At 46.0% G+C, this 18,829-nt stretch overlaps 1 protein-coding gene across 1 annotated transcript in view; it reads left to right on the top strand.

The window, feature by feature from the left end:
* LRGUK (leucine rich repeats and guanylate kinase domain containing) overlaps positions 1-18,829 on the top strand; it is an 83,411-nt gene that overhangs the window by 26,911 nt on the left and 37,671 nt on the right. The window contains exons 9-14 of the mRNA XM_063134508.1: positions 3,778-3,864; positions 5,442-5,548; positions 9,182-9,301; positions 13,026-13,122; positions 14,489-14,602; positions 18,059-18,260. Of these exons, the coding sequence (XP_062990578.1) occupies positions 3,778-3,864; positions 5,442-5,548; positions 9,182-9,301; positions 13,026-13,122; positions 14,489-14,602; positions 18,059-18,260 (727 nt within the window). The remainder of the gene's footprint in view (positions 1-3,777; positions 3,865-5,441; positions 5,549-9,181; positions 9,302-13,025; positions 13,123-14,488; positions 14,603-18,058; positions 18,261-18,829) is intronic.

The following is an 18,829-nucleotide window of genomic DNA, read 5'->3' as shown; positions in this document are numbered from 1 at the left end:
GGCAGAGTGAATAGGCCACTGTTGAGCCAAAGCCTGCTTTCCCGTATTGGAGAAAATGAACTGTATGTGTAAGAGGTGAAATTCACCCTCTGCCTCCTGCCTGCCTTTCTCCCTTCCTGAGCAATCTTTTGGGGCCAAAACTAAGTTTTATTTTTATTTATTTATGATTGCATTTATATCCCGCCTATTTTCCTGCAAGGAACCCAAGGCGGCATACATAATCCTCCCCCCTCTCCATTTTATCCTCACAACAACAACCCTGTGAGGTAGGTTGGGCTGAGAGTCTGTGACTGGCCCAAAGTTTATGGTGAACACAAGGCTGCCACTGAAAACGGCAATCCCGTCTTCCTCTCCCTTCCGTTACAGCCAGGCGAACTCGTCATACGGCATCATGTCATCGCACGCAAGAGTTTCCCCACTGTCTCAAGCAACAGCCAATGTCGTCGCTTGATAACAGGATGACATTGCGCATGAGGGCTGTATCTCTAAAGGTTACAGCGGTGGTGGTGGGGAAAGCAAAGGAGACCTGGGCCGGCTGCTTTCAGTGGCAAACTTCTCTTCGTGGTAACATCACGTTTCAGCCTGATAGCCTTGGTAGGCTTTCATGATCACTCCCCAACCATATCCACCCACAGTGGTCCATACTAATCCCACCCATGCAACATTTTTGGATACGGAAGCCATTTTCCAGACTTCTCCCCATTTATTTATTTATTTATTTCATTTCATTTCACTTCTATACCGCCCAATAGCCGAAGCTCTCTGGGCAGTTCACAAAAATTAAAACCATGAAGAGCATAATAAAACAACCAACAATTTAAAAACACAAATACAAAATGCAATATAAAAAGCACGACTAGGATAAAACCACACAGCAAAAATTGATATAGGTTAAAATATGAGATTAAAACAGCAGAGTTTAAATTTAAGTTAAATTAGGTGTTAAAGTACTGAGAAAATAAAAAGGTCTTCAGCTGGCGACAAAAGGAAAACAATGTAGGCACCAAGCGAACCTCTCTGGGGAGCTTGTTCCTCAGCCGGGGTGCCACAGCAGAGAAAGCCCTCCTCCTAGTAGCCACCTGCCTCACTTCCTTCGGCAGGGGCTCACGGAGAAGAACCCCTGTGGATGATCTTAAGGTCTGGGAAGGTACATACGGGAGGAGGTGTTCCTTCAAATAACCTGGCCGCAAGCCGTTTAGGGCTTTGTATGTTAGTACCAGCACTTTGAATTGGGCCCGGACCTGGACTGGCAGCCAATTAAGTTGTAAAAGGACTGGTGTGATGTGGTCTCGTCGACCAGTCCCTGTTAGTAACCGCGCTGCCCTGTTTTGTACCAGTTGAAGCTTCCGGACCATTTTCAAAGGCAGCCCCACGTATAACGCATTGCAGTGATCCAAACGAGAGGTTATCAGAGCATGGATCACTGTAGCTAGGCTATCTCTGTCCAGATAAGGGCATAGTTGGTATATCAGCCTCAGCTGATAAAAGGTGCTCTTTGCCACTGAGTTCACCTGTGCCTCAAGTGACAGTTCTGGATCCAAGAGCACCCCCAAACTACGGACCCGATCCTTTAGGGGGAGTGCAACCCCGTCCCCATGTTGTAAGATGGTAATATATGATGAGCACATCCCTAGCTGAAAACTTCCCTTAAGCTCTTTTAAGCCTCACTAGACAAAGCTCCTCAGAACAGCCTTTCGCCTTGTTTTAACATCTCTCCAATTACTCTGCAGGGCTTTTCAGTTATTTTTATGAACAGAAGCAGCAATTATGTTAAGACAGCGTGGAATCGGTTTGAATGTCAGTGATTTAGTGTGACTCGTCTTTTCTGAGAAAGCCCATCTAATCAAACTCCCAAGACGTTAGTTTCCTTATTGACGGTTAATTACTGTTTCTCTTAAAGTTATACTTCAGACATCTAAACTTTATTTTTCGTTAATTCACAATTCACTTAGTGTCTACATTTTTATTTTGTCTCGGGTGGTGAGTCCCCCCCCCCCCCTTATAGTTCCTGTGACATTCCCTCACAATTAAGGAGATGGGACATTTTGACCAAATTTCAGCTTGGATCATTAAACCTCATCTGCTACTTTTTCTTGAAAACATTTCAGTTTCAGATGGCATCTTCAGGCCTTTTTACCCAATCAGTTGTCATAGGATAACCCCTAAATTAGTTCAACACATTCGAGGAGTGATCACCTCAGAAAGAGATTGAAAAGGAACCAACTATGATCCCGTACAGGTGATCATTTTACTCCACCCTCTCCCAACCTCGGGGCTGCCATATATATTGGACTGCAACTCCCATCATTCCTAGCCAGAAGTTGAAGGAAGTCCAGTAGGAGGACTAGGAAGGACCTCTCTCTGTTTGAGTTCTTGTGCAGCACTGCTAGTTAGGGTAGGGTGACCAACTGTCAGGATTTCCCCGGATTTGTCCTGGTTTTTGTTCTTTCCATGGTGTCAGGGGGGATTTTCTATAATTTTCAATAATGTCCTGGAATGACACACCTTCCCCTTTAAGGCTGCCATTAGCATGGCAGGAGGGAATGACATGCTTTCTTGAGGCACATCATTCCCCCACCCCGAGCTCCAATTGAGGTCTTAAAGGGGAAAGTGGGTCATTCGTGGACATTATAGAAAAGGCCCCCATTGGAGTGGATGGTGGTGGTGCAGAATGAAATCCTTTCCCCTCCTCCATTCCAATCGGGTTCTTTAAGGTGGCGGGGGAATAACGTACTTTCTGCAGGACTCAGAAAGCTGCTTCCCCCCCACACACACTAGGTGTCCTCTTTTTTGGTTTCCCAAATATGGTCACCCTAAGTTAGGGTAGACAGTGCAAGATGAGATGGACAAGGCAGCTTCCTGTGTGCATAAATAAGCTCTCAGAGAGCTAAGGTAAAGGAGTTTGTGCCGGATGCCAAATGGTTCAGCAAACCATGGAAGGGATTGGAGGAGTGGCATCACATAGTACACATGTATCTTCTGGGTTTTTAGTGCCATGTTGCCCTTCTTTCATAGAATCATAGAATAGCAGAGTTGGAAGGGGCCTACAAAGCCATCGAGTCCAACCCCCTGCTCAATGCAGGAATCCACCCTAAAGCATAATAGAATCATTTCTGTCAGTTCCTTTTCCCATTTGGAAGAAGGAGTGATGAAGAGGGCACATGTTCAGAGGAGGGCAACGAGGATGATCAGGGATCTGGAAACAAAGCCCTATGAAGAGAGACTGAAAGAACTGGGCATGTTTAGCCCGGGGAAGAGAAGGTTGAAAGGAGATATGATTGCACTCTTCAATAATTGAAAAGTTGTTACACAGAGGAGGGCGAGGATCTTTTCTTAATCCTCCCAGAGTGCAGGACACAGAATAATGGGCTCAAGTTACAGGAAGCCTGATTCCGGCTGGACATCAGGAAAAACTTCCTGACTGTTAGAGCAGTACGACAATGGAATCAATTCCCTAGGGAGGTTGTGGGCTCTCCCACACTAGAGGCCTTCAAGAGGCAGCTGGACAACCACCTGTCAGGGATGCTTTAGGGTGGATTCCTGCATTGAGCAGGGGGTTGGACTCGATGGCCTTATAGGCCCCTTCCAACTCTGCTGTTCTATGATTCTATGACAATATACTGGATTCACATGGATTGTTCTCTTATTTTCTGTTCTGTCCTAATATCCTGTGTCAAAGTATGATAAAATGGCCTTTCACGTATCAGTGTGAAGAGCTGAATTTAGATATTTCTCTTTTAAATGAAAGTAAAACCAATTTGTTATACCTCTGATCAGGAACACGCGGATTATTGGCTCCTGGTCATTTTCATGCTGCTTCGTCTTACGGAGCTGGACCACAAGAAAATCACAGTGCAACAAAAGGCAAGTGGCTCCATTTTTAGTAGTGCCGTCTAGCTTGGGAATTATAAGCTTATTTGCCACAGGACAAGACCAGAATGACCCGAGTACTCTGAGCACAGCTGGTGCTTTATATTTATTTATTTATTTATTTATTACATTTATATACCGCCCCATAGCCGAAGCTCTCTGGGCGGTTCACAAAAGTTAAAAACAGTAAACATTAAAAGTTTACAAAATTTAAAAACCATCAGAAACGTAAAAACAACAGTATAAAAACAACAACATCCATTTAAAAACAACAGTTCTGGGGGCTGTTTGAACACAAACTTAGCGTTATTAAATGCTGTTAAATGCCTGGGAGAAGAGAAAAGTCTTAACCTGGCGTCTGAAAGATAACAACGTTGGCGCCAGGCGAGCCTCATCGGGGAGATCATTCCACAGTCAGGGGGCCACCAACGAGAAGGCTCTCTCCCTTGTTGCCATCTGAGGCACTCGGAGGAGGACCTTAGATGTTGAGCGCAGTGTACGGGTAGGTTCATGTCGGGAGAAGCGTTCCATCAGGTATTGTGGTCCCAAGCCATGTAGGGCTTTATAGGTTAAATCCAGCACCTTGAATTGGACTCGGAAACGTATAGGCAGCCAATGCAAGCTGTACCTTCTCAAACTGGGGGGAGGTAATGAGTGGGGTACTGCAGGGCTCAGTCCTGGGCCCAGTGCTCTTCAACATTTTTATTTTGCCTAAGGTTGTATTGGGGGGGCGTTGGGGGGGCAAATGGGGGGCTTTTGGTTTCATGCCTTGTTCATGGCCTTCCCTGAAAGCACCTGGCTGGCTATTGTGAGAAAACGGGATCCAGGATTAGATAGATCCTTGGTCTAATCCAGCTGGAAGCTTCTTATGTACATTGTTTGTTGTGTAATGGTTCGTTTATTTATTTATTTATTTATTTATTACATTTATATACCGCCCCATAGCCAGAGCTCTCTGGGCGGTTCACAAAAGTTAAAAACAACAGTTCATTGTTTTCCATTGCTGGCAACAGACCTTGCCAGTGGACGGCATTCACTGGATGATAAACATGAAACCACAGGTGATTTGACCGTGCCTCGATTTTGACTCCTTTTGCTCTTCCGTAAGCTGTCTGGAAGAAACGTAGAAGTGAGGAGACCGGAGTGGTACCATCATATGATAAACCTGTCTCGAGGATGGAATTCGGTTTGACCTCAAAGCGGTGATAAGACCATGAGTAATTATTGCCTTCCTGGATCAGTCCAAGACCTACTGTATCTAATCCATCAGCTGGTGCCCCAAGAGTGGTCAGGGATGGCCCCAAAAGTTCATGAGCCAGTCATGACGGTGGTGGACATCTCACAAGTGCCTCCAAGCATGGTGGTTTCTTTCTGTGATTGTGGTTCAAGGTAGACCTATATCCTTCATGAAAATTCACAAGAAGTTTATTGATTCCAAGGTAAAAAAAAAATCCCAACATATACATTAATCAGGAAGGATTCTGACCATAAACGCATGGAGCTACTCTTGCTGACGGAAGCATTCATGTCATTAATTAACGGACCCCTTTCTCTTTAATTACCGGGAGCAGGTTGCAGCTGTGAACAAGTACGACCCTCCTCCCGAAGTGGTGGCCGCCCAGGATCACATGACCCATATCATGTACAGCATGATGCAGCCGCAACGGATCTTCAATAGGTAACCTTGTCTCCAGTTCTCCTTCCGCCCTGTAGGTGGCACTCAGGTAATGCTGTTGCAAGCGTGGGACCTTTCGCTCTTCCCAAAAAACGCAGGCTGCGTTTTAGACACGCCATGACTGTCAGCATGGAAACTAGGCAAATCTTGCTTGGCTGAGCAGATTATGAAATGAAGTTAGGCACCCACCTCCGAACTCCAAGACAGATTGCCCACCACTCCCTTCCTTTTAAACAATCTGTCAAAGCAGATGGCCGTTCACACCATAAATGAGAGATGCAAAAAACCCCACCGCTCTTATCAGTACCCAGTGACGATGAAGACCTCTTCAGGGAGCAATGAGCGCTTGCAACTGTAGCTTCTTCAGGCTGTCTTTAACCCTCTCTCCCTTTGGAGGGGTGGCATCTCGTGGCAAACAAAATGGCCACCCACCTCTTCTTTGTGGATTGCAGCACGATTTCCGGAGGCCATGAATGGGACGGTCACAAAACTCCCCATTGAATAAAGGCCTGATAAACACGACGGCCAGGAGTGCCTACTGTCAGCTTCGGCTGACACGCCAGCTGTGCCCCTTCTTAGAGTCAGAAGACCTAAATACGGTTGTGCACGCTCTGGTAACCTCAAGGCTTGACTTCTGCAATGCGCTCTACATAGGGCTACCATTGTACCTGGTTCGGAAACTTCAACTAGTTCAAAATATGGCAGCCAGGTTGGTCACCAGTACATCTAGGGGTGAGCATATTACCCCAACATTAAAATCACTCCACTGGCTGCCTATTAGTTTCCGGGCAAAGTACAAAGTGTTGGTCATCACCTTTAAAGCCCTACATGGTTTGGGTCCAGGTGACCTGCGAGATCGCCTTCTCCCATACAGTCCGCCCCGCACACTCAGGTCCTCTGAGGTGAACTTACTTCAGTCAGCCAAGACTAGGCTGACATCAGTTTCCCAGAGGACCTTTTCTTCTGTCGCCCCCAGATTGTGGGACGGCCTGCCGGAGGAGATTCGTAAAATTAACTCTCTGTGTGATTTTAAGGCAGCTTTAAAGACTAGCCTTTTCCGGCAGGCCTACCCAGATCAATGTAAAATCAAGAATTTTTAAGATGTATTGATTCCTGTTCTAATGTTGTTCCCCGCATCGATCCAAAGGGAGAGGCGGGTAAGAAATAAATAAAATTATTATTATTATTATTATTATTATTATTATTATTATTATTATTATTAAAATCAAAAATCCCTAGCACCTCCTTGAAGGGATTTGACTCTCCACCTGTCCCCTTCAGCCTGTTTTTTAAATAATAATAATCTCATTTTTGAAAATGAAATATGACTGTGTGGGCATTTTCTGGGCCGTTTTCACGTTGCTGAATTTGGTGCCGTTGGGGTCACTGTTCCCAAGCAGCCCTGCACTGCTCATGTGTTTCACTGGATCCAACACATTGCTGAGGATTAAAGCAATGGTCGCTGGTCCTCTCCTTCCGTTGGCACCAGGATCTTTTATTATTTTGTCTCCAAATTTATATACCACCTTCCACAGAGTTATCAAAGCGGTGAACGTGCAGTCGTGGGACTGTTCTCACGTAATGCTGTCAAATTGTGGGTTATTTCTGTATTCAGAAAAAGATGCAGAAATTAATTAACCCAAGATTTGCCATGGCACATGCCGGGCATGTTCCACACAGCCTATTTCAATATCCAGCCCCCAACCGGAGTTTGCTATGTGACGTCCAATCCCAGACACTATAGGCTAATCATGGGTTAAACAACCCACAGTTGACTTAACTACTAATTGTAGGTTCACTGTGGGTTGTTTAATTCATAATTAAGTATCTATAGGGCCGCTAGGGGAAACTCACTTGCATGTCCCTTATTACTGTAATAATTCCCTCGAAGGTCAGGAAAATGTGCAAGCTTTGTGAATCCCATATCTCTGCATCCAGCCAGATGTTACGAAAAACTTGGGAACAGGAGTGGGGGTGGGATAAGCTGACAATGTTGAAGTCATGATGCCTGCGTGGTCATTGGGCTCTACCAGGTGATGTGATGGTTTCCGGAACTGCTCTTAGGACCACGGGGAACAAGAAAGAAGCAAACAATAATTAATATCCATTTCTAAAAATATAAAATCCAGCTGTTACTCAGAACTGTTTCCAATCCTGGGTGAAACACTTTTCCTTGAACAGTAGAAAACAGGAGAAGAAACTGGGCAGTCTTTATATTCAGAAGGCGAGAGATAATTTTACGTGCTGTACTGGGTAAGAAAAAAGAACCAATAGGTGGTCACGTGCCTTAGAACCATAGAATCATAGAATAGCAGAGTTGGAAGAGGCCTACAAGGCCATCGAGTTCAACCCCCTGCTCAATGCAGGAATCCACCCTAAAGCATCCCTGACAGATGGTTGTCCAGCTGTCCCTTGAATGACTCTAGTGTGGGAGAGCCCACAACCTCCCTATGTAACTGATTCCATTGTTGTACTGCTCTAACAGTCAGGAAGTTTTTCCTGATGTCCAGCTGGAATCTGGCTTCCTTTAACTTGAGCCCGTTATTCCGTGTCCTGCACTCTGGGAGGATCGAGAAGAGATCCTGGCCCTCCTCTGTGTGACAACCTTTTAAGTATTTGAAGAGTGCTATCATGTCTCCCCTCCATCTTCTCTTCTCCAGGCTAAACATGCCCACTTCTTTCAGTCTGTCTTCATAGGGCTTTGTTTCCAGACCCCTGATCATCCTGGTTGCCCTCCTCTGAACATGCTCCGGCTTGTCTGTGTCCTTCTTGAATTGTGGAGCCCAGAACTGGATGCAATACTCTAGTTGAGGCCTAACCAGGGCCGAATAGAGAGGAACCAGTACCTCACGTGATTTGGAAGCTATACTTCTATTAATGCGGCCCAAAATAGCATTTGCCTTTCTTGCAGCCATACCGCACTGTTGGCTCATATTCAGCTTGCGATCTACAACAATTCCAAGATCCTTCTCGTTTGTAGTATTGCTGAGCCAAGTATCCCCCATCTTGTCACTGTGCCTTTGGATTCTATTTCCTAGATGTAGAACTTGGCATTTATCCCTATTGAATTTCATTTTGTTGTTTGCAGCCCAGCACTCCAGCCTATCAAGATCACTTTGAAGTTTGTTTCTGTCTTCCAGGGTATTAGCTATCCCACCCAATTTTGTGTCATCTGCAAATCTGATAAGCGTTCCCTGCACCTCCTTGTCCAAATCATTAATAAAAATGTTGAAGAGCACTGGGCCCAGGACTGAGCCCTGCGGTACCCCACTCGTTGCCTCTCCCCAGTTTGAGAAGGTTCCATTGATAAGTACTCTTTGAGTCCGATTCTGTAGCCAACTGTGAATCCACCTAATAGTTGTTCCATCTAGCCCACTTTTAGCTAGTTTGTGAATCAGAATGTCATGGGGCACTTTGCCAAAAGCTTTGCTGAAGTCAAGATATATGACGTCCACAGCATTCCCACAGTCCACAAGGGAGGTTACCCGATCAAAAAATGAGATCAAATTAGTCTGACGGGATTTGTTCCTGACGAATCCATGCTGGCTTCTAGTGATCACCTTCTGTGAGCGGCGTCCCTGATGGCCATGTAAGAAAGCTTACTGAAGCCCTTGTTTTTTCCTCCTCTCCACACAGCACCCTGCCTAGTCTTGATGCTCCGTACCCCATGTTGGTGTTGACTGGACCCCTGGAATGCTGGAAACGAGAACTTTGCCACAGGCTCTGCAGGAAGTTCAACAACTATTTCAGATACAGGTATAATCCCTTCCATACATATTCATCAGCCGTTTGGGAGTTGCTGGATTTAAAACAATGCCAGTTTTCTCAAGGAGATAAAAGCTTATGGACGGCAATTAAATCGCTCTCTCTTGTACCAGTTCTAATATTCTCCTCTCTTCGTCTTATATTGCCCTCTGCATGGGATTAGGGGGAGAAAAGTGCAGTTTAAAGGGTTGGATTCCTTTACAGAAGGATCTCTCAGCAAATACTACAGGGATCCAAATTTTATTTATTTATTTATTTATTTAATAACACTTTCCATCCCATTGTGGGGGGTGGAGAGAGTGCAGCATTGCAGGATGATCAGGGGTCTGGAAACAAAGCCCTATGAGGAGAGACTGGAAGAACTGGGCAAGTTTAGTCTGGAGAAGAGAAGGCTGAGGGGAGACATGATAGCACTCTTCAAATACTTGAAAGGTTGTCACACAGAGGAGGGCCAGGATCTCTTCTCAATCCTCCCAGAGTGCAGGACATGGAATAATGGGCAGAAGTTACAGGAAGCCAGATTCTGGCTGGACATCAGGAAAAACTTCCTGACGGTTAGAGCAGTACAACAATGAAACCAATGACCTAGGGAGGTTGTGGGCTCTCCCACCCTAGAGGCATTCAAGAGGCAGCTGGACAGCCATCTGTTAGTGCTGCTTTAAGGTGGATTCCTGCATTGAGCTGGGAGATGGAGTTGATGGCCTTATAGGCCTCTTCCCACTCTACTATTCTATGATTGGACTCTCTCTCTCTCTCTCTCTCTCTCTCTCTCTAATCCTTCCTTCCTGTGCTTCACCCCACATGAAATCAGGCCAATGTCCTGATGCAGGTTGCACCTTTCCCATGCCAAAACTTAACATAAAGGAAGGTTTTGTTAAGGGTGGTTAAATATAATATTTATTTGTAGACAAAATACAACGAATCTCAATGTAAAGTTCATATCAATGTTATTGCACTGCCCTCTCACGCACATCTTGGAAAAGCTAAGAATCTCTGCCAACCAGCCTTTTGATATAGGGTGACCATATGAAAAGGAGGGCAGGGCTCCTGCAGCTTTAACCATTGTGATGAAGAGGGGATTACGCCAGGTGCTGCATGCATACAAACGACACTTGCTGAAATTCCCTTTCTGAGACAACTGTTAAAGATAGAGGAGGCCTTTTCATATGGTCGCCCTACTTGATAGGATTTTTCAAAAAGCAAATTTGTTCCTTGCACTCCCCGCTACCCCATCATTCACCTCAAACCATGATGCCCCTTCAACTAGGTGATGCTACTTTAATCATATAGTCTCAGCAGTTCTAGTTTCTGGATGATGAAGGCTGGGGACTCCCAGATGTCCCCAGTTTTTTGTATTTGTGTTTTTAACCTGTTGGTAGTTTTATTATGGTTTTAATTTTTGTGAACCGCCCAGAGAGCTTTGACTATTGGGCGGTATAAAAATGTAATAAATAAATAAAATAAATAAATAAGTGTCCACATCCACCCCCACCCACCCTACCCACTTCCAAAACACAATAGCTCATGATTGATCCAGAAATTAGCTATGGCTGGTTTAAAATGCATTGGTGCTCCTGGTTGTACAAAAGCTTAAATTGTACCTGTGGGCCTCTGTGCTGCATCGGTTTCTCTAATTTAGATCTTCCATCACAAGCTTTCCTGCACATTTTAGTTCTATAGATAATTGTCTTTGTCAACCCTTCAGCCAGACAGATTCCTTGTAAGCCAAAGACTTAAATATAAACCTTCTAACTGAAGAAGAAGAAGAAGAAGAAGAAGAAGAAGAAGAAGAAGAAGAAGATCAAATATAATACATATTCAATAAATTATCCCGTATGAAAAGCCTGCCTGGAATTTCCAAATAATTGAAAACTGGAGGGGATTTTCCAAGGGCTGTACCTTTTCCAGGAGCCTTGTTGTGTTTCGTTTTATATTTCATTCCCTCGTTGGTTTTATGCATATGAAGAACAGAGGATGACAGAATCTTAGCAGAGCAGAAAATTGCTACCATAAAACAAAGTTGCATTTTAATTATTCAGTGGAGATTTCTGTAGCATTGGTTCCTTAAAATTTTAAACATGCCACTTGTTAAAAATGCATTTTTATGGAAGATACCGGGCCAGTTTGAAAGCAAACACACTCCTGCTGTTAACAGGGGCTTGTAACATGCTGATTTTTAAAAAAAAGTGAATTAGGGCATTGGAAACATCTGGCCAGTGCCCAGAAACAGCCTTTCAAGATATTTATACAGTTGTTGAGAAAACCAAGCCTTTGAAGTTTAAGCTTTATCAAGTCCACGTGTCTCATACTGTTCTCATTTGACACAGCTTAGGACAGCCTTCCCCAACCTGCTGCCCTCCAGATGTGTTGGACTACAACTCCCATGCTGGTTGGGGGATGCTGGGAGTTGTAGTCCAACACATCTGGAGGGCACCAAGGGGCTGCCTATACATGGGGAAAGACCTGGGGTGGATCTAATGTGGCGTTTATACGACACAGCAGCCACTGCGGAAACATCCCGGGGCATTCCCTCGGAGCTCCTAAATAAAAAGGTTGGGGACATAGACTGACTTTTGCCTCCGGAGTGAGGTGAGGATTTATTTATTTATTTATTTAAAGCATTTACATCCCGCCCTATATCATTAAGATCTCAGGGCAGTGTACAGATAAAAGCCTACAGTATAAAACAGTAAATATACACAGCTAAAAACAAATTAGCTAAAAACATCCACTGTCTATCGCCGCTCCAGAGTGAGGCGGAGGCATTGGCTGGGCGGATGGCGACACCTGATTGGTTGCCGTCCACCTGGGCAGGGGAGAGGTGGGCTGGCAAGCCAAATGGCTGCCAGTACGCCCCCGCGCAGTCTCCGGTATGAGTAGAAGAGTCTCCCTTTTGTTGGGGGAAAGTTCTCCAGTCCCTTTGCTTTAATCTATGCGAGGTAAGTGGGGGAAGCCAGGGAGGGACGGGCGGCAGCAGCAGCTCCCCCAATGATCCATATAAACCTTAGCGTGGGGATAATGTGGAACAACCTCGCAGGAGCTTAACTGCAGAGTTTAGGGGGCTGGAGGCGCCAATGCACCATCCTCAAGATAGGACCCAGGTAGAAGAAGGACAATCAAGGAGCGAATGGTGCCTGAATATCCTTCCCCTGGCCAGCATTGATATCCCCTAGAACAGGAGTGGGCAGAAGATGGATCTCCAGATGTTTTGGACCTGGATTCCCAGAAGCTCCTGCCTGCAGGGCCAATGGTCAGGAATACTGGAAGTTGAAGTCCAAAACATCTGGAGATCTCCTTTCTGCCCAGCCTTGCGCCAGAACAGTTCCTGCAGAATTGGGATGAGGCATCCCTCTAAAGGGCAGAAGAATTCCATGCCTTCCAACATTTCACAGATAAACATGGAGAAGACGACTCTCTGCTCTGGTCTCCTCCAAGGTCTCTGTATGGACCATCACTGCCTGAGTGCTCTTCTTCCATTATTTTCCATGACTGATGGCTCTTCCCTCCTTGCTTTATACATTTACTTTGCAAGATTCTGCTCTGCACTGCTTTAAACGTCAAGAGTTCAAAAGAAACTGGTCCAACTTCATGAAATGGCAGCCCACGTGGTCCACATAGCTTAACTGCCATTCTATACCGACCTACGAGAGAGCAAGCGCCATTCAATCATTCCCCTTTAATGGCTTCTTTTCTTCTTACACTGCTTGTCTTTCAGTCCCTGCCATACATCGAGGGCTCCTTATTTTGGAGAAGAAAACAGATTAGATTACTACTTCATGTCCCAGGAGGAGTTTGACAAAATGGTGACCATGGTAAGAAGAGCTCCGATTTCCTATTCTGGGGTTCAGAGAAAGATACTCGGAGCTCCCATCACAGCTCCCTTTATGGGCAGGGAAATCCCCCAGGGCTTGGAGAAAATTTATCTGTGGCACTTTGAAGGTGTATTGATTTCTTTTTTTAAAAGCCCGGTCCAGTTGTTTCTTAATTTAGATGTTTTCAGCTCATTTTTAAGTTGTGGTGCTCCCTATTCTGTGAGAGAGTTGTACATAATCCTTCACATAAGCCATAAAGCTGGATTCTTAGGCCTTAGCTAGACCTAAGGTTTATCCCAGGATGGTCCTGGGGTCAAACCTGTTCATCTAAGGCCGTAGCTAGACCTAAGGTTCATGTCAGGAGAGGCGTTCCGTCAGGCATTGCGGTCCCAAGCCATGTAGGGCTTTGTAGGTTAAAACCAGCACCTTGAATTGGGCTCGGAAACGTACAGGCAGCCAATGCAAGCGGGCCAGAATTGGTGTTATATGTTCGAACCTCCTTGTTCCAGTTATCAATCTGGCCACTGTGTTTTGCACAAGCTGCAGCTTCCGAACCGTCTTCAAAGGCTGCCCCACGTAGAGGGCATTGCAGTAATCTAATTTGGAGGTTACTAAAGTATGGACAATTGAAGCTAGGTTATCCCTGTCGAGATAGAGCCGTAGCTGGGCCACCAACCGGAGTTGGTAGAAAGCACTCCGTGCCACCAAGGCCACCTGAGCCTCAAGGGACAGGGATGGTTCTAGGACAGCCTTCCTCAACCTGGGGTGCTCCAGATGTGTTGGACTGCATCTCCCAGAATGCCCCTGGGGCATTCTGGGAGTTGTAGTCCAACACATCTGGAGCGCCCCAGGTTGAGGAAGGCTGTTCTAGGAGGACCATCTCTTGCGCCAACTGTGGCCAAACGAACTTTGCTTTTTCACTTAACGGGTTTCAAATCGAAATTGTGCACCTTCAGAAAGCACTGGAAGGGGTAGCGCTAGTGAATCCTTTCTTCTTTGCGTGTCCAGCTAACGTGCAAAGGGGGGCATTCTGTGAGGCAGTTGCGTGAGCTTTCCCCATAGCTGGAGTTCACGGTGCTCGCTGTAGGAGAAGATACGCTCCTTTCTTCTTCGCAGATCGCTTGGGAAATTCATAAAAGTGGAAGTACAACTCATTCACGTTTCCGCTTTCACTGCCTCCTCCAAACGTGAAATCCAGCCTTACGTGACCGTGTGTCCTCGATCGCATGTGTATGTGAAGGTGTGCGTGTAAACATGCACCTGTATGCCTGCCCTCGAGATCCCGTAATAGCACAACGTGTTACATTTGCAACGTAGTGCTTCCTTGCCCTTTCATGTAGCCTGGGCTTCATTCTTTTCATTTCAGGGGAAATTTATTGCCACTTTTAAATATAGCGGCTTCTACTACGGACTGGGCCGAGACACCATTGAATCCATCGCTCGGGAGGGTCTTGCGACCTGTGTCCACATGGAAATAGAGGTAAAGGTTTCCCTGGGTGCAGAAGCATTTTGAATAGAAGCCATGGAGTCGTAGAGTCATACAGTTGTGGAGTTGGAACAGACCAGAGGATCACCAATACTCTGTGGTGTGCAGGGAAAACAGTTAAACCACCCATGAGAGGTGGCTGTTTTAAGGATGGTTAATTGGTTACATGCATAATATGGGTTTAACATTAAACATGTACCAATTAACCAACATTAAACTAATTGGTTTAATGTCGGTTACATGTGTCTCACTAGATAGCTCCATCCCTAATTTAGGGTGACCCTATGAAAAGGAGGACAGGGCTCCTGTATCTTTAACAGTTGTATTGAAAAGGGAATTTCAGCAGGTGTCATTTGTATATATGGGGAACCTGGTGAAATTCCCTCTTCATCACACCAGTTAAAGCTGCAGGAGCTATACTAGAGTGACCAGATTTAAAAGAGGGCAGGGCACCTGCAGCTTTAACTGTTGCGATGAAGAGGGAATTTCACCAGGTTCCCCATATATACAAATGACACCTGCTGAATTTCCATTTTCAATACAGCTGTTAAAGATACAGGAGCCCTGTCCTCCTTTTCATAGGGTCACCCTACCTCATTGCAGCAATGTCCTGCAAGGTGGCTCTAATGTCAGTGGGGTGATAAATCCGCTCTGGGTTTCAGTCAGAACTTTTGAGGAGCTATTCTGGGTGGATAAGTGTCATAAATCACAGGAGTTGCAAGATAAACCACAGCAAGAATCGTCAATTAACAATCCAAATTCAGTATGCCAGGAATATCTGTCGAGAGCCAAGTTAAGCAGTACAGGTTTAAGGGACACGCAGAAGTGTTGTCGAGGTCTTTCCAGTGTCAGATAACATTCAAACAAGTCAAGGAGATGGTAGAGAAGCATCTGGAACAAAGCACCAAACAAGATAATGGTTTCCAGCAATCAGACAGCGTCTTCTGCTTGCCTCATATCGGGATATTGATGATGGATTGAAGCCAGCTGCATTGGGCTGGAACTAGCTTCTGCCTGCTCGTGTGAAGGGCCTCTCCCCAAACACTCCCAGGCTCAGCTGTTCCGCCTTCCTCCTGAAAGAAACGTAGAGCCTATTTATTTATTTATTTATTCATTCATTCATTCATTCATTCATTGCATTTTTATACCGCCCAATTGCCGAAGCTCTCTGGGCGGTTCACAAAACTTCATTGCCCCACGGCATCGGAGGCACCAGCCTCCGTTGGTTTGTGTAGTTGTTTTTGCACATGGTGACCTGGGTCCTGGGCCTGGAGCAAGGTCTGGCGGATCAGAAGCAGGAGGTTCTGGAGAACGGCCTGGGAACCGACGCCCTGCTGAGAGCCACGAGTTGTCACGTAGAGGTGGGTGGTACTAGCAATTGCTGGCTCCCAACTGGGAGTTTAAATTAGGAGTGTGGGATTGCCTTCAGCCCAAATTTAATTTTTAGAGATGCTCTCAGAGGAAGGGGGGCACATTCCAGTGGTGGACGGGGTTGAAGGTCAAAGAGGGAGGGCCAACAATGCCAGTGTGTTTTAGCTTGAAGCTCTTACTCGTGTGGTGCAGAGTGGTCAGCGGCAGTTTCTGCAGCCGAAACTCTCCCCACGGCCTGAGTTCGATCCCAGCGGAAGCTGGTTTCAGGCAGCCGGCTCAGGTCGACTCAGCCTTCCATCCTCCCAAGGTCAGTAAAATGAGTACCCAGCTAGCTGGGGGAAAGGTAGACGCGACTGGGGAAGGCAACGGCAAACCACCCCACTACAAAGTCTGCCAAGAAAACGTCAGCGAAAGCAGGCGTCCCTCTAGGAGTCAGCAATGACTCAAGCGCTTGCGCGAGAGGTTCATTTACTTTCCTCCTTTCTTACTGCTAGTCACGAAGCTTCAGGAGGGGGCCTTTCAGAATTGGTGCAGGGGTGGGATAGGAAACTGCAAAAGTTTTGAAACTACCAATTGGGGGAAAGGGGGGATTGCAACCTGGGGAACTCTGGAGGGCAAAATCACACAGATAGTGCAGGGGTGGGGGCAGTGGGGGCAGTTGGCGTGAGCCTACGATTTTGAGGGGGGCCTACTCCAAGTCCCCCTGGTAGAGGCAAAGGGGGACCCTTTGGTAAAGATTAGATACAAAGTAGCTCTCCTGTGAGTGAGCAGTACTGACTCCATTTTGAGACAGGTGTCTTCACCCCACTCTCATCTCCAGCAGAGATGAGACAAAAGCATGTAAAGCATTTCTGAATGTGAAGAAGTGATGTCTTATACACATCTTGAATAACAGTGCTTGCCATTACCTTTTTATAAATCGTTCTAGTTCATATGTATTTAGAACTGATTAAAACATACTTAATGAGCAGTTTCCCATCTGCTTTGCCCGGCCCTGGTGCCTATTATTATTATAGAAGGATCTTGGAATTGTTGTAGATAGCAAGCTGAATATGAGCCAACAGTGCGATAGGGCTGCAAGAAAGGCCAATGCTATTTGGGGCTGCATTAATAGAAGTATAGCTTCCAAATCACGTGAGGTCCTGGTTCCTCTCTATTCGACCCTGTTTAGGCCTCATCTAGAGTATTGCGTCCAGTTCTGGGCTCCACAATTCAAGAAGGACGCAGACAAGCTAGAGCGTGTTCAGAGGAGGGCAACCAGGATGATCAGGGGTCTGGAAACAAAGCCCTATGAAGAGAGACTGAAAGAACTGGGCTTGTTTAGCCAGGAGAAGAGAAGATTGAGGGGAGACATGGTAGCACTCTTCAAATACTTATAAGGTTGTCACACAGAGGAGGCCCAGGATCTCTTCTCGATCCTCCCAGAGTGCAGGACACGGAATAATGGGCTCAAGTTAAAGGAAGCCAGATTCCAGCTGAAATTCAGGAAAAACTTCCTGACTGTTAGAGCAGTACGACAATGGAACTAGTTCCTTAGGGAGGTTGTAGGTTCTCCCACACTAGAGGCCTTCAAGAGGCAGCTGGACAACCATCTGTCAGGGATGCTTTAGGGTGGATTCCTGCATTGAGCAGGGGGTTGGACTCGATGGCCTAGTAGGCCCCTTCCAACTCTGCTATTCTATGATGTGTTGTACAGATGGCATTGCCCACAGACTTTGGTTGAGCTGAAGCCATTTTCCAGATCATTCGTTCACTGCTCCACTTCAGAGAGTTACGATCCACGTGGGAATTGTTCAAAGGGAATCCAGCCTTCTGAGCCTGGCTTAGCACCATAATTTGAAGTACCCAAGCTCCACACTTCACTGGTTAAACAGCACCTGGTGCCTTTTGTGTCAGGGATGCTTTAAGGTGGATTCCTGCATGGAGCACGGGGGTGGACTCGATGGCCTTATAGGCCCCTTCCAACTCTACCATTCTCTGATTCTATGATCTGGGGTACTGTGTGTGATTTAACATCTTCAGTCGAGACCCACAAAGTCTGAAGCAAATAATGACCGAGCAACGTCTTCTCTATTAAAGGGTGTGAGAAGTTTGAAGAATTCCTACTTCGAACCACGTTACATCTTACTGATCCCAATGAACAAAGAAAAATACGGGGGTCACCTGCGAAGGAAGGGGCTTTTCAGTAGGCCAGAGATTGATGAAGCCGTCTGTAGAGTGGACATGTACATCAAACTGAACCAGGATTTCCCAGGGTTCTTTGATGCCGTCATCAGCGTAGGTTAGTGGTTGCTTTTCGAAACTGATTCTTCTGTACTAGAGTGTTGACAGTGAAATCTTCTTTTGAAGTAAACGGAGGAAGCCGAGTTTATGGCAACACGCCAAACTATTGCAAGGCAAGCGCTATAACCTTGCGATTTTCCTCTCTTGCATGATATGCTAATAGAGTTAAAGTGAGTTTCCAGGACATGCATCAACACCCAAATGACCTGGGCAGATACTGCCCAGAGCCTCATGGCCAAGAATGTAATAAGTGCTACCTTGGGTCAGGCTTGGTGGTCCACCAAGTCCAGCATCCTGACTCCTGACAGCGTGAGAGGGTCTGGCAGCAGGACCCAGGCATTGTAGTGGCTGCATCATTCAAGAGCTTTAACAGAGGAGTTCCACAGAGCCTTCACTTGTCCCAACAGCAATTCCTAGAACCTCCACGCGGGAGGTAAGAGCAAACTGGGGTGTTGTGGTGACAGTGTTGGATAGGGTGACACTATGGGAAGGAGGACAGGGCTTCTGCGTTGTTAATAGCTGTATTGAAAAGGGAATTTCAGCAAGTGGCATTTGTATGCATGTAGC

This window comes from Elgaria multicarinata, chromosome 9 (genome assembly GCF_023053635.1).
Source record: "Elgaria multicarinata webbii isolate HBS135686 ecotype San Diego chromosome 9, rElgMul1.1.pri, whole genome shotgun sequence".
NCBI lineage: Eukaryota > Metazoa > Chordata > Lepidosauria > Squamata > Anguidae > Elgaria > Elgaria multicarinata.
The sequence above is the reverse complement of the archived record's forward strand: the minus strand, read 5'-3'. Positions and strand labels throughout refer to the sequence as shown.